The sequence below is a fragment of the Pleuronectes platessa genome, chromosome 18 (genome assembly GCF_947347685.1).
Source record: "Pleuronectes platessa chromosome 18, fPlePla1.1, whole genome shotgun sequence".
Lineage (NCBI taxonomy): Eukaryota > Metazoa > Chordata > Actinopteri > Pleuronectiformes > Pleuronectidae > Pleuronectes > Pleuronectes platessa.
In genome coordinates this window covers 23,052,176-23,068,189 of record NC_070643.1, presented here as the reverse complement: position 1 = coordinate 23,068,189, position 16,014 = coordinate 23,052,176, and the positions used below count along the sequence as shown (strand labels likewise).

Sequence of the window (16,014 nt, the reverse complement as noted above, 5' to 3'; positions counted from 1 at the left end):
CGTGCGGTGTATGGGGCACAGGAGCTCTTCAGGGGGCCCAATCATGGGGGGCCAAGGAGGCAGTGGTCTGGACACACATCAGGCCCCTCTTCATTCAACCTGAAAGGTAAGAATGCAGGTAAGATCGACACAAATTCCACCAGAAATCACTCTTTCCTAACTAGCCCCTCCCACTTTTGGGGATTTGGTCGTTCGACCCCTTCCGAAGGTCGTAGGAGCTCGGGGATGGCACCAATCGATCCGCAATACCCACATTAGTTCAATAGAAACCACTTTCCAAGTCTCTACGACCTTCAGAAAAAAAGTTATTCAAGAATATCTCCTTCTCCAATGTGCTTTCATCCCTTATCCCTTACCCTAACCCAACCCTTAACTCCTTAACTCCTTAATTCTAACCATTATCAGCTAAACTTACACATTCTTAGTGAGAACCTTGTCCAAAATAAAAAGAAACAAAAAATCTTACTATTAACAGCAAATTATTATTAAAAGCCAATTCGGGCTAAGAGGATATATGAGAGTGGAGAGCTTTGACTGCCCAGTCGTCGGTTGAGTCAGGAAGAGTCATCGAGATAATCCAATAAACTTAACCCTAACCCAAACAGACTAAAATTTCTACCTATTAAATTATTTACAATTTGCACTTCTGGTTTGTTGAATTAAAAGATGGACTTGTGCAGCTGATTTTTATCACTCCAGGACAAGTTGTAAGATTTTAACATCCTGCAAATCATACATTCAAACATATGTGTGAAGGTTATAAATCCCTTCATGGTGCTAACTGTGTGATGTCATATTTTATTTAAGAGAAGAATCCATGAAGATGCATTTACACACACCCACATTTTTTACGAGTTTTTATTCTAGTAATCAACAAGGCTGTTATTACCGTACACACACAGATAAGATGTGCTTGTTCAAACTGAGAAGCTTCACCACAGGGGGGCAGTAAGAAGAGGTACTATTGCAATTGCTCAGTTAAAATAAATGCAAAGGTTATAAAAAAAATATTTGGATCAGATGATTCGAATCAAAGGTCACTTACTGATTTCAAATAAGAGGAAAAACAAGTGAATAGAATGACTCAGTGGAAACAAACATTCCTGAGTAACCGCTGTGGGTGTGTTCAGTCCTGTCAACTCTACCTGTTCCAACACACACACACAAACCAGTGGGGGAGGAATTTCCCGCTCAGTTGTAATTTCAGGTTCTTGGTGTTTGACTGAAGTTCAAACACCAAGAAGCCTCCTGTTGGTTGTCATGACATCAACCTGCAAAACCAGACTGATGAGTCTGAACCTTCCTCCTGCTCATGATTGGATAAACACACCTGTCGCTGTGGCCTCATTGGTCTTAGATGAAAAGAGTTTATATTCTGTGTGTGTGTGTGTGTGTGTGTGTCTATGCCGAGGGGATTTTTGTGTCAGCAACCACACCCTCTTCTCACACACACACACACACACACACAAGTCATCTCTTCTCTGTGATTGCCTGGTTTGAAAATACACAGGCTGTGATCAGTCAAACTGAAGCTTCTATGTAATTAAAATAAAAACACGACAAGACAAAATTAGTAAAATATTTCCAACCTTTATGTTATTTTTTTACAGTTTATTTTTACGTCAGAACCTGTAAACATCAGAAAACGTGTCACTGATCACATCAACGTTAACAAACGACATGAAGCAAAATACAACACGTTCATTCTATCTGATGATTGACAGCAAGCGTTGCTTCTCTTTAAGGTTGACTGAGTCGCTGCAGCCTATGACATCACTTCCTGTTCAATGTGACATAATGAAATACTTTTTCAAAAATATTCCAGGATGAAAAGTGAAAATTAAATCAGTTTGAACATTCAGTCTGGTTACGATCTTCAGCTCCAGTTTATCTGGTTTGTGATTTGAACTAAACAAAATAAATACTTTTCTTACTGGAGATCAGTGCACGTTCAAGTCTGAAATCACAAACGATAAAATTATCATCAGAAACCAAAACCAAAATCGTTAGGTCTGAAACAGAAAACTCAACAAATAAAAGAAAACCTGAACTTCAAATATTTTCTTTCTATTCAGACGTCGAGTGAAATATTTTCATTCGGTTTAAATCTTTATCTATCAAAGCACCAAGAAAATGTTCCCTCCAAACCTCAGACGATGTCACCGCCCACTCACACCTTCCCGCCTTTTTGTGTTTGGTTTTCTTCACCTTCATGTCGCTGACTCGTCTGTGCACGTCCACGCTCGTCTCCACCGATGATTCAACAGGGACAACAATACTGAACCATCAAGATGAAGAAAACCAGTCACAGCTGAGAAATCAGGGAGAGACACGTCTCTTTATTTAATGAAGACGTTTTTTTCGCATAGTTTTAACCGGTTTTGTTTTACAGTTTCTTTCTCTGTTGCTGTCTTTATGAAATTAATTCAATTTAAATCTTTAGCTGTTTCATGTACAATATCATCATGATAGCGATATCACGATAATATTGTCATCTTTTTTTATAGGTTGAATTATAGTTGAATAATAATTATTAGACAAGACTGACATTTCAAAGTTAATTCTACGATATCATCAATTATGATCATTAACATCATTTCATTAATAAATATCAGTTTATGATTATAGTATTATGAATATTAGTTTTTTATCATGATATTTTTAACTCCGTTTTTTTATGAAAATAATAGTTTTATCATTGATTATATTATACTTCTAGTATTAATATATTTTGTTTATCGTTAGTGATTATTAACGCCACAGTCTGAATATATTCAATGACAATGCTTTTTCATGGGATGTTTATAAAGAGGAGACGACGATGATGTGTTAATTAAGTTTTGTTGAAATTGTTGACAAGTGTAAAACAGGTGAGTTAAAAAACTCCAGATCAGCGATTGTGTGTGTGTGTGTGTGTGTGTGTTCGCGCCTATATGTGTGTGTTCTCAGGTTTCAGGATAAGCACTCATTGTGTCGGAGTCTGCACACAATACGTCTCCGACTGTGTAAGGAGGCGCTGAACCAGGGTGGGGGAGGGGGGGGGTGATGATCCACTGACATTTGTCACGGACAAAGGTTAAAAAAAGGACGATAAACAGTGAAGATTCAAACACAGAATCATCAACTGACTTTAAACAAAACATTCAAATTAAAAGGTCAAGTTTTCCCTCTTGCCATCGACAACGAAGAGTGGGAGAGGGGGAAGGGCAAACTGGTTTGACAGGAACTTCAGAGGAAACCGGTTGGTTCCATGAGGATACGCCTCCCAGCTGCACAGGTGGATCATGGGAAGCAAATGATCTGATATTTGTCGCAGAATCTAAAAGAATAAGAAAATGTTACTGACCTGAAAATATAAAAGAAAACGAGCAGGGAGGAGATATGTAAATATATATTTCAGTGGGTTCGGGTGAGACACTGTCTGCTCCATGTTAACAACCTTCACTTGTACCAGCCCTGTCTGCTGCCTGGTACCAGACTAGGCTCTTCACCACCACACAACACAGAAGAAGAAGAAGACGAAGATATAAGAAACATAACGTTATGTAATGTAAAGTACCATAAATTAAATGACGTAAAGAAATTATTTAATAGCACGTGATATAAAGTAATAAAAGTAATGTAAGGTAAAGTAACCTCAATTCACGTATGGTAACATGTAAAAGTAACTTACCTTAAAGTAATGTAATGTGGCGTAAGGTAAAGTCATGTAATTTAAAGTAACAAAGTACCATAACGATACAAAATGTAACATAACGTAACATATTACTGCTGGGAGTTTGTTTTTTAAATCATGAAACAATACATTTATTTTAAACCTGTGAGATCAATTCAATAATGAAATTTCATTAATGTACAACAACGAAACTTTTTCTTTTTCTGATAAAACACAAACATTGTTACGTTTTTAGATTAAACTGGTATTTATATGATACGATAAGTTATCCGTAGCCGGTTGTTTTCTGTTTGTAGTATCTCTAACTTTAAGTCTTCATCATCATCATCATCATATTAGAGCCACACAGGCATAAGTGTGAGAGAGAGTCTTACCTTCAGCCTGCATCTGTCTTTAATACGGAGACTCGACCCTGAAAAATAAAGTCAGCACCATTAGACTGATAAGTTATCAAAGAGAGAAGAATAAACTGACAACACATTATCTGTAGCTTCAGAAACAAACTGTGAAAATGAAATGGATTAATACAGAACAACATATGAAGATGTCAATCTGTCACAGGGTTGAAAAGAATCCACTTCTGCTTATAAATCAGAGAAAACCACAGTTACAATATGAGAAGAAGACGAGTGTAGACACGACCGTGACATTCCTGCAATTCTCTGAAAGTCATGCCGCGCCCTCATGAGAAAAACTCCTGACAAAGAACACATCTAACTTTTTAAATCTATGATAACATTTGATATAAATGTATCAAATGTAACTCCATTATTAAAACATGTATTAATTATTTATACAATCTAAATGTATAATAACAACATTTACAAATTATTTTTTTACTTAAAATTCGAAAATTCTAAATTTAAAATAACATTTACATTATAAAATGTATTATAACAACAGGTATAAATACTTAATATAATCTAAATCTATAAAAAAAAAGTGTGTCAAAGCTCAGGTTCTCATCTAAGAAGTTTTGTCCAGATTAAGACACAACGTCAGAGTTTCAAGATAAAACAAGACGAGCAAAGTTTACACTGATGCAGATGAGGCAGTGATGATTAAACTACAACGTATGTTTATGTTTTTACTAAATACATGTAAACATGTAATCTTGGTTTAACGTTTCGTAAGGACTGTGAATGAAAACAACAATCAGCTGATTCATAGATTTAATGATAATAGAATCTGAGGATGAGGACGTTAGTGACGCAGCACGAAGAGCAGGATGTTCATGTTTCTGTGGTTTGTAACGATCGATCAGTTTCGCATGAACCAATCAAACACCAATGACATCACTGACTCAAACTTTTCCCAGCATTCAGCAGTTATTTAGAAATAAGAGTCCACTCCAAGTGCAAAACAACCACAGACTAAGTCAGTATATGACAGTGAATTAAAAGTGAGACTTTTAACAGGCAACCCACCAACACACACACATTTATACACAAACACACCTTAAGGTCATATGAAAGAATGTAGTCAGACTGTTTTTAAATACCATAGACTGAAGGCCATGAACGACTGGGGGAGGGAGTGTGTGTGTGCGTGTTTGTGTGTGTGATTTATTGTACCTAAGTTAAACCAGTTCAAGACAACATTGTCGTGGGGTGAGATCATTTAAAAAAAAAAATCTGATTCTGTTTGGAGTTCAGATTTGTTCCTGATTTGATGAGGGAACTACACATCCACCTGAACACATGTGAAGACACACTGGTCATGTGATGTAAACAGGAAGTAGATTGTCTCCTCTGCAGATGGTTGCTTAGCAACAGAAACTCCTCTGAAGGAGGTGCAGTGATGGTGACGAGTCACTGACAGGAAGTGCTACTGACAGGAAGTGTTACTGACAGGAAGTGTTAGCGAAGCTTTGTGTTCACCGCTGATAGTCGAGTCATGTGACTGATGAGAACCAATCAGGAAGAGAACGTGTCATCGTTTACTAAAGTAGACACAAACCAGAGTTTTCTGTGTCTGTGATTTAGAGGCTGGAGAACCTAACCCTAACCCTGACCTGTGACGATGAGCTCTGAAATTGTCTATAAAGGTGTCCTGTCATTGTGTTAACACGTCCGACATTAACAAGTCTGAGGCCCCGGGGCCCGGGGGGGGGCCCTCTGACACCTTACACAATGTTTTATATAAAACAACTTAAATGGAGACTAATGTTAACATCTGAATGAGAATGACAAGGAATACGTTTCACACAAAAAAAACTTTAACGTTTAAACTCGGCGTCAAACCCATTTTACTCTCTTTAAAACATGGACACCTAACTCACATGTTCCCATTCCTACACTGACACACAAAGATATGCCCTGAACCACAGAGACACAACCGCCAATCAAAATCCAGGAAATAGTGTGTGTGTGTGTGTGTGTGTGTGTGTACATTAGCTTAACACAGATTACCAAGTGTAAGGAAAGCAAGAAGTTCATGAAACACAAACACAGCAAACTCAAAAAAACAGCAAAGTAAAGAAAAATGGGAATCATTGTTCAGAAGAATAAAACACGCAAAGACCTACTTTATCTTCTCGGCCAAAAGTAAACAGACACATGGTTCTTGCTCTAACAATGAGTCTGACATCACAGCGACAGAAATGTTTTCTTATTCCATAAAACTAACTGAAATCTGCAAATAAAAGTGAACATCTCATTTGATCATTTCTAGGAGTTTGAGAGTATCAGAGTATCATAGTATCAGATTACTTACGGAACTTTCTGTCGACAGTATATGATCAATCCAATGGCGGCAGCAAGAGCGACAAGGACGGCAATTACGATTCCTGCGATGGCGCCGTCTGAGAGACCTTCATCCAACGCCCCCTCCTCTACGATAACGATACAGACACAGAATTAGATACGAGATGAGTGGTTCTTTTAAAATCTCAAATAAAGACATTTCGCTGCTGCGCTCCCAAAGACCTCTCACCTTTGACGGACAGCTTGTGGCTATATGTGACGGTCTTCCCGGTGACAGCGTTGTGTGCCTCACACGTGTACGTTCCAGTGTTCTTGTATTTGGCCTTGTCGATGGTGTACTTGTCAGTCTTTATGTCGGTCGCTGTGCCATTAAACTTCCAGGTGAAGTTGGCGGTTGGGTAGGACGATGCAGAGCAAGTGAGTGTGATGGGGTCGTTCACCTCCACAGCCTCTTCGCCTTTCACCAACGCTGTTTCAGGACCAACTGGACACAGAGCGAATTATAAAAATGATTTGTTGTATGGCTTTGATGATATCACATCACTGTGAATTAGTGTGTTTGTTAGGATGTCGTTAGCCTAGCTTAGCATGAAGGCAGCAAGCAGAAGAAAGAATAAGATGAGTTCATACATTAAGTTTGATTAATCACTAATTTTATCTAATTTTATCAGCATCTTCAGGTTCCACTGCAGAGTAATATAAATGTATTGTTATTGATAAATCTGCAGCTGTAAGAAAAGTTTTTCTCTTGATAGACAACTGAACTGATCGCAGGTCTGTTAGTCTATTTTCAGACATTAACATGTACATGTGTTGATGAGGTTTCTAACACGTGACGGGCGTGAGACTAGAAGAACACAAATCTTCCCGCCCTCCACCCCCCCAACATGTTCCTTTTGTTGTGAACAAGTCGGACCGACTATCTCCTGAGTCACTGAGCTGCAAACCAGCTGTACTCACAGTTGACCACCAACTTGAACGATGCTTGCTCGGTGGTGACGGTGTTTCTGAGCTGACACGTGTACTGTCCGGTGTCGTCTCCCTGCAGCGGGTTGATCATCATGGAGCTCATGTCAGCTGCGAACACCAGGCGGGAGCTGGCCAACAGGGGTTTGTTGTTTTTCAGCCAGGTCGTGGTCTCCACGGTGCCGGCCGTCGCCCGGCAGCTCAGGTTGGCTGTGCTGTTGCCAGCGATGAGCGTCACGGTCGGACCGGTGATTTTAGTGCCAGAGATGGCATCTGAGAACAGAGCGGGAAAATAAAAGTGAAGTAAGACGTCTGAAAAGAGCCCTCCCTGGTGGTGGCTCCAAACGGGACATTGTTGTTTCAATCTCAAATAAAACCATAATATTTAGAACGTTCATTCTTTTACAGCAGGTAGTCAGGGCTACACTGTGGCATCAGAGTGTCGGGAGAGGAGCAGAGAAAATCTTCATATCTCAAAAACTACAACTTTTTTTTAGGGGTTTACTTAAGATAACTCATGTAGAGTTAAGAAATATTGCATTCATGTTTTTACTTTAAGGATCTTCAGGATCAATGTGATTTATGTGCTTTTGGTGAAAAAACATGTCAGATTTTATGAAAGGAAAGGACCCTAACATTCACCTGATTTTCTGCTTCACACAAACTCCTCCCCTCCTCTCAATTACGAGTTAACACAGAAACTAAACAGGCGCCTCAGGGGAGGAACCAGGTTTCAGTCAGTTTTAGTTTCAGTTGTAAACGTCTGAAGTGGTTTTAACGTTTCAAACACATTCAGAGTCAGTTAACTTATTTATCTGTTCGTTAATTATATATATACACTACCGTTCAAAAGTTTGGGGTCACCCAGACAATTTCGTGTTTTCCATGAAAACTCACACTTTTGTTTATCAAATGAGTTGCAAAATGAATAGAAAATATAGTCAAGACATTGACAAGGTTAGAAATAATGATTTTTATTTGAAATATTAATTTTGTTCTTAAAACTTTGCTTTTGTCAAAGAATGCTCCATTTGCAGCAGTTTCAGCATTGCAGACCTTTGTCTTTGTAGCTGTTCATTTGTTGAGGTAATCTGTAGAAATGCCCCCCGACGCTTCCTGAAGCCCCTCCCACAAGTTGGATTGGCTTGATGGGCACTTCTTGTGACCATACGGTCAAGCTCCTCCCACAACAGCTCAATGGTTGAGATCTGGTGACTGCGCTGGCCACTCCATTACACACAGCTCACCAGCTGCCTGCTTCTTCACTAAATAGTTCTTGCATCATGTGGAGGTGTGCTCTGGGTCATTGTCCTGTTGTAGGAGGAGATTGGCTCCAATCAAGCTCTGTCCAAAGGGTGTGGCATGGTGTTGCAAAATGGAGTGATAGCCTTCCTTATTTAAAATCCCTTTTACCTTGTACAAATCTCCCACTTTACCAGCACCAGTCAGCCCCAGACCGTCACATGACCTCCACCATGCTGGACAGGTGGTGTCAGGACTCCTCCAGCATCTTCTCACCTGTTCTGTGTCTCACAAATGTTCTTCTGTTTGATCCAAACACCTCAAACTTTGATTGGTCTGTCCATAACACTTTGATCTAATCTTCCTCTGTCCAATGTCTGTGTTCTTTTACTCATATCAATCTTTTCTTTTTAGTGGCCAGTCTCAGATATGACTTTTTCTCTGCCACTCTGCCTAGAAGGCCAGCATCCCGGAGTCGCCTCTTCACTGTAGACGTTGACACTGGTGTTTTGCGGGTACCATTTAAAGAAGCTGCCAGTTGAGGACCTGTGAGGCGTCTGTTTCTCAAACTAGAGAATCTAATATACTTGTCTTCTTGCTGAGTTGTGCACCGGGGCCTCCCACTTCTCTTTCTACTCTGGTTAGAGCCTGTTTGTGCTGTTCTGTGAAGGGAGTACTTCACACTGTTGTAGAAAATGTTCAGTTTCTGACCATTTTGAGAGTATAATGGAACCCACACATGTGATGCTCCAGATACTCAACTAGCTCAGAGGAAGTTTTGTAGCTTCTCTCACCAGCTAAACAGTTTTCAGCTGTGCTCACATAACTGCACAAGGGTTTTTTAAGGGTTTTCTAATCATCCATTAATCTTCTAAGGCGATTAGCAAACACAATGTACCATTAGAACACTGGAGTGATAGTTGCTGGAAATGGGCCTCTATACACCTATGTAGATATTTCATTAAAACCAGAGGTTTCCACATAGAGTAGTCATTAACCAAATCAACAATGTATAGAGTGTATTTCTGATTCATTTAATGTTATTTTCATTGAAAAAAACTGTGCTTTTCTTTGAAAAATGAGGGAATTTCTAAGTGACCCCAAACTTTTGAACGGTAGTGTATATATAAATAATAAATAGTTTACATGTATATACACATGTAAACTATTTCTTTATTCATGATGTATTTATACATGTAAACTATTTAGTTATTTATGATTGTACTTATACATGAAAGCAGTTGTTCTGTTAATAATTATATTTACATTATAAACTATTTATCTATTGATAAATATATTAAGACCAATTAACTATTAGTCTGTTAATAATTATATTCAAATAATACTTACATATATGGATATATATAAATTATTTATATGATGAATGATATGGTAATAATCGGACCCTTTTAAAACATGCCGTCTGTTCTGAGTATTTCCCAGAAAGCTCAGCGGCAGGTGTCACTCACCCATCACACCAAAGGACACAGCGGGAGACGGGAGGTTGCGCAGGGTCTTGGCATTTTGCGCCCTGCAGGTGTAGTTCTGCACCTTCTTCACTGAGCCCAGCTTTTCGATCGCCCCCAGAGAGAGAACGGGTCCCGGCACCTCCATCTCCTTTAGGTTCTGGAACCAGCTGAAGGTGGCGGGCGGAGACGAGAGGGCGGAGCACGCTAGACTGAAGTTAGAGCCCGCCTGGATGTACTGAGGCGTTGAGGCAGGAGAGATAATCACATTGTCTGGACCATCTGTGGACAAACAACAGAAATTCCTTAAGTATGTGTATATATGTATATATATATATATATATATATATATGAAACTGTATAACTACCATCAGTTACTGTATATAAAGGCGATTGTTCTATATATTTGACTCGTGATTCATCCTCAATACAGTGAGTTGATTGTTGAGGCAGATTAATCAGTAACAGGTGAAGCAGCAGGCGTGTGGTTTCACTCTGAGCTTAGTCATGAGGGAAGAGCTGCTGTTTACACACTGTGGTTCTAGTGGAGGTGGAGCATCCCGTGAACACACGTCACCATATTAACACCACGAGTCACCTGGAAACAAGACGGAGCGCATTACTCTCACCGGAGGTCTTCAGAAACGTGACCCAGAGGCTGAACCAGGTCAACAACTAGCACTCAAACCAGAACCATGACCTGGTGAGATGCCAACGAGTCACAGCGACACACTCATATTCATGTTTATCATTTTAATTAGTGTTGTTACTGTAAAATGTTTTCATGCTCCAATGTTCAGAAAACACTTTCTTCCTCTTTCAGCACCTGTTACAGCGTCTGGTTTGAGCTCCTGTCTCTTTAAAAAGCTCTCCTGATAACGCCACGCCCACAGCATCACATGACCACAGCATCACATGACCACAGCAGCACCTGAAATGTCACTTACTTATTGCACTTTGTAGTTTGGCTTTCTTGAAGAAATTGTACTTTCTTGATTCTTGTTGTTCTGGGTTTGTACCTCATGGTTGATGCACTTATTGTGACTCACTTTAGATAAAAGCTCAATGAAACTTACTTTTTTTTTAAAACCAGCACCACATAAAAAATAGAATGTCACATAATACAGATCAGCTCTGATTGGCCTCTAAGTTGCTATGACAACCATGTCAATCAGAAGTTTACTGAAATAAAACAAATGATCAATCGCAGAGATCCCTGACATCACCTTTAAAGTGAGGAATAAACCAAACCGGTGTGTGGTCACATGTAGGTGAATTTTGTTTGATGAGTTCTGGTGGCTAACGCTGCCAATGCTAACCAGGCACAGGCTGATATGTCACTTCCTGTGTGGGAGGAGTCATGGTGCAGCGGTGCTGTACTCACAGTGGACTGTGAGTTTGAAGGCCGGGCTTTTCTCATTCTCCAGATTGTTAGCAGCAGTGCAGAAGATTGGACCAATCAGATCCGACCTGAGAACAGGTTTGATGGTCAGTGTGCTGGTCATCTCCTCCTGTGACATCATCAATGTAAAGGGAGCATCAGTCATCACACACATCTATGATGTTACTGTAAAGTTAAACTAACATGAAACAAGTCCAGTTTTTACAGAAAATAAAAAATGAGATGTTAAAAAACTAACTGACGTTTTTAATCAGGAGTCGTTTTCCATCATCGACGATGGGGGCGGAGCCATTGATCCAGGTAAACTTGAGGAAGGAGCCCTGAGCCGAGCACGTGAGGACGACGGTGCTGTTGTGTTCCACGGCCTCTGGCAAGTTTGACTTAATGATGACGTCAGACACCGGCTCTGCAGAGACAGACCACAGGTTCATTTACTAACAGATTAATGAGGTAACAGGTTGTGAGCACACTTAGAGTTGTTGTTAGAAAGTCTGGTCTCTGAGCATCTCTCTGTTGATCTCTGTCTGAATCAAGACCTTACGAGTCGTCAGGACGGCAACACAAAACATCTGTTTATATATAAAGGTGTCAACATATTTAGTTATTAATCATTTCTTTCTTTCACTTTTTTAAACTAAACTGATAGTTTCACCTGCGAACAATTCAGGATTTTTCCATCAACATTAAAACAGGAGTTTGATGTCGTGGTAAGAACGTGTTGTAACCTGAGCTGAAGCTGAATCTGTGAGATCAGCTGAAAGCAGTGAATGAAGACAGAGGAGAAGACCTGCTGGACTCGTTCTGCGTCTCGCTGCAGCCCGTCCTGTTTGTAAAGTGGCAAGGTGAAGGAGTGGTAACCAGTTCTGACAGAAAAGAGTTTCCTCTTAATCATAGTTTCATCAGAAACACGATGTGTGAACACAGTGAAGCTGCTGAGCATCTGTTCTCCTCCACCACGTCACACTGAGCTCTCCGGCTGATTGTTGAGCACAACGGTGGAAACCCGACAGTGTCAGTGGATCATGACAATGAAATGTGGATTATGGTGGCAAGACTGCTTGATATACAATATGTCTACTCAGAAACATCATTACTGACAATAACTGCTCAATGCAATTACTGTCCACGATGTTGGGTTAGGGTTAGGGTTAGCTGTTTATTCTAACCAATGTAGTAAACTAACCCTAACTTTGTATTTTAAGGGGGATCCTCACGTGTGACTCTCTCTGAGGTTTTCTTGTTTTGCTCTCGTTGAGAGTTAAGAACAGAAGATGTCGCACCTTGTTAAGATCTATGAGACAAATTCAGTATATGTTAATATGAATAAAATTTGATTGACTGATTGATTCCTCCTGTGTTCACACGTTAAGTAACGGACAGTAGCCGCACCTTATGAGGAACTTTTACCTTCTTACGTGTCATTGTGTCCTCATATCAAATCAATCAGCACAATAGATATGTGACCTTTGACCTCCTGAATCTGATCAGTTATTGTCAGTATGAATGTGACCAAATGTCCTTGAGGCGTCAGACTGACGAACAAGGAAACACGGAGCCCGTGGCCACGACTGTCGACTGAGCAAACATGAGGACTAACCAGAGAAGAATTAGGGCAAGGTGCGTGTGTGTGTGTGGGGGGGGGGGGGGAGGGAGGACTCTGTGTGCAGTAACATGTCAAATCTTGCCTCTGAGCTCAGTCAACGCATTCTGCACATATTTCGCACAACTGACACACTCACACTCACATCCATATATATGTGCAGTACAGTGGGGAGCCACACCTTGATAGGGTCCCTGTTACAGTTTCTTTTTTTACTGTATCACAGATTTGTTTTTATCCCAGTGATGCTGCAGAGCACTGACATACGAACCAAGATTTGTGTTTATCGGGTCAACTTCAGGTTTAATTCAACTCCAGGTTTAATTCAACTCCAGGTTTAATTCCACTTCAGGTTTAATTCAACTTCAGGTTTAATTCAACTTCAGGTTTAATTCAACTTCAGGTTTAATTCAACTTCAGGTTTAATTCAACTCCAGGTTTAATTCCACTTCAGGTTTAATTCAGAGTTTTCAATCCATGAAGCTTGTTCCCCTTTTGTCAGGGTAGATCACCATGGTAACTTGGTCTGTGGTGATCTCACCGTCTCAAGCAGTTTCCTGTTCGCTGCGGCTGATGCAGGGAAGCTCAACACCACATTTTAGATTGTATACATTAATGTATTTTCTTTAGTTCTTATTGTTCTTTATGTTTTTTTACCTTGTTTCTTTTAATATCTGCCTTATTGACCATTGTCAAAACTTATCATACACACTGTAAATCTAAAACACTCATTTTCAATTACAATCACAGAATAACTAGACTCAAGTCCCAACTTGACTTTAAGGAAGTTTTCCATCCAATTGACAGTTCCATATTAAATCAGATTAATATATCTTTGTTAACCGGCTGCCCACTCTAGTTCCAGATGTTGTAGCTGATTGGACCCACATCAAACCTTCATGTCCAGAACCCAGAAGAACCTGATGCTGAGCTGCTGTGATGACTGACACAGAACTGATCAGTCAGGATTTAGAATCATCACAGAAACAGCTGTTAACAGTTCCTAACGAGCTGCTCATGTCCTCAGATGATGGACATGTCTCTGTCCTGGTCCTGTTGGATCTTAGTTCAGCATCTGACCCCACAGATCATAGGATTCTGTTACAGAGACTGGATCCACATGTTGGGACCAGAGGAACATTAGACTGGTTTAAATCATATTATCACATAGATTTCAGTTCATGTTAACACTGACTCCTCCATGCACACACAGGTGAGTCATGGAGCTCCACAGGGTTCTGTCCCAGGACCGATGCTCTTCACCTTATATCTGCTCCTTTAGGCCACATCCTCAGAAAGCCCCTCGTCCACTGTGACGCAGACGACACCCAGCTGTACATATATGAAGCCTGATGAATCTAATCACTGATTCAAACTTCAGGAACGTCTCAAGAACATCCAGGTCTGGATGACCCACAACTTCTTACTTCTAAATTCAGACTGAGCTCATTGTAGATGTCCCTAAACATCTGAGAGAAACACTGTGGGACCAGATAGTCCCCTTGGTGTTAGTTTCTCCCCCAGTTCCACAATGAGGAACCTGAGTTAGGACCAGGACATGTGAAGCACATATAAAACAAGTCTCTAGGACAGCTATCTTCCACCTATACAGTATTATGAACATTAGGAACATCCTGTCTCAGAAGGAAACTGGGAAACTCGTCCATTTGTTCCCTCCAGAGGGTTTTCTAGTCTCAGGTGTAGCTCACGAGTTTCATTGTGATGTCAATAGCTGAAAGCTTGATGCATTTTTACTCTTTATCATAGATGTATTTAAAGAAGCAGTTTACATTTAAGAGTAGCACCATGAAATCAAGTGACTCACTCAGGACTCGCAGTTTGATCTCGGCTGTTATCGTGGCTCCATCAGGTTTCACAATAGTGATGCTATAGTCTCCGCTGTCGTCTACCTTCAGAGACTTCAGGGTCAGGAAGCCGTTGGTCGCATTAATGGCCACGCGCCCCTCGTAAAGCGGGTTCGTCTTCAGCCCAATGGCTGATATGGTGGCCACATTTATCTGCTCGGATCCATCATTATAGTTCCAGATGATAAAAGAATAATCTGGTTTGTTGAGCAGCGTTTTCAGAACGATGTCCCGAGACAGCACGGCATCCAGCGGGCCTTCAGGGAGGATGTCCTGAGCCGAGCCGCAGCCTGCACACACACAGACACACAAACAAACACAGACACACACAGTTACAGACAGACATATATACAGACCCACAGAGATAGACACACAAAGACCGACACACAGCCCCACACAACCCCAGGGAATAATGGGAAAACAAAGTATCATGAATGAAACTAGCAAATATAAAATTATTAAATATCTAATCAGCATGAACCCAGCATTTTTACTTTATTTCAGCAGCAGGTAAGACTGAACAAGACTGAAAGTGTCTTTCAGACTTGTTGTCTGAAAGTGTATATATATATATATATATATATATAAACACTTTTATGAAAACACATCGAAAATAATAACAAAACATCAATAAAATAATATGAATAATGTTCTCACCGATCAAACCGACAAAGAGAAGAAACGTTTTGAAGCTGAAAGGATCCATGTGAACGAGTCAATGTTTCAACAGAGACAGAGAAGAAGAGACGAGGAGGGAGAACCTGATTCACCAGGACACACCCAGTAACAAACACACCCAGTAACAAACACACCCAGCCAGTGACACACACACACACTTCATTATACACACACCCAGTAGCACACTGACTTTAGTTTACATACAGTTAAACATTACATTTGGTTAGTGTGTGTGTATTTGTGGGTGTTTGTGGACGTCTTCAGAATAAAATTAAAACTGAATGTTAATATGATAACATGAGTGATAGATTAACATTTGACATCACATTGGTCTAATGTTTTTCTTCTGTAGATTCTCTTTAAGATTAAAACTGACTCTCTGCTGCCACCATGTGGACACCTCGGCCAGTGGTT

General features: G+C 40.2%; 1 protein-coding gene across 1 annotated transcript; it reads right to left on the bottom strand.

The window, feature by feature from the left end:
* Positions 1 to 1,570: 1,570 nt before the first annotated feature.
* On the bottom strand, positions 1,571 to 15,715 carry si:ch211-264f5.6 (carcinoembryonic antigen-related cell adhesion molecule 5). The gene is made up of 10 exons (XM_053446935.1): positions 15,580 to 15,715; positions 14,883 to 15,212; positions 11,700 to 11,863; positions 11,440 to 11,566; positions 10,059 to 10,337; positions 7,342 to 7,620; positions 6,611 to 6,865; positions 6,392 to 6,509; positions 4,051 to 4,088; positions 1,571 to 3,319 (listed from the first exon to the last, which is right to left on the bottom strand). Exons 1-9 carry the CDS (start codon positions 15,626 to 15,628, stop codon positions 4,070 to 4,072), a joined length of 1,620 nt encoding a protein of 539 aa, XP_053302910.1. The 5' UTR covers positions 15,629 to 15,715; the 3' UTR covers positions 1,571 to 3,319; positions 4,051 to 4,069.
* Between the last annotated feature and the right edge of the window lie 299 nt (positions 15,716 to 16,014).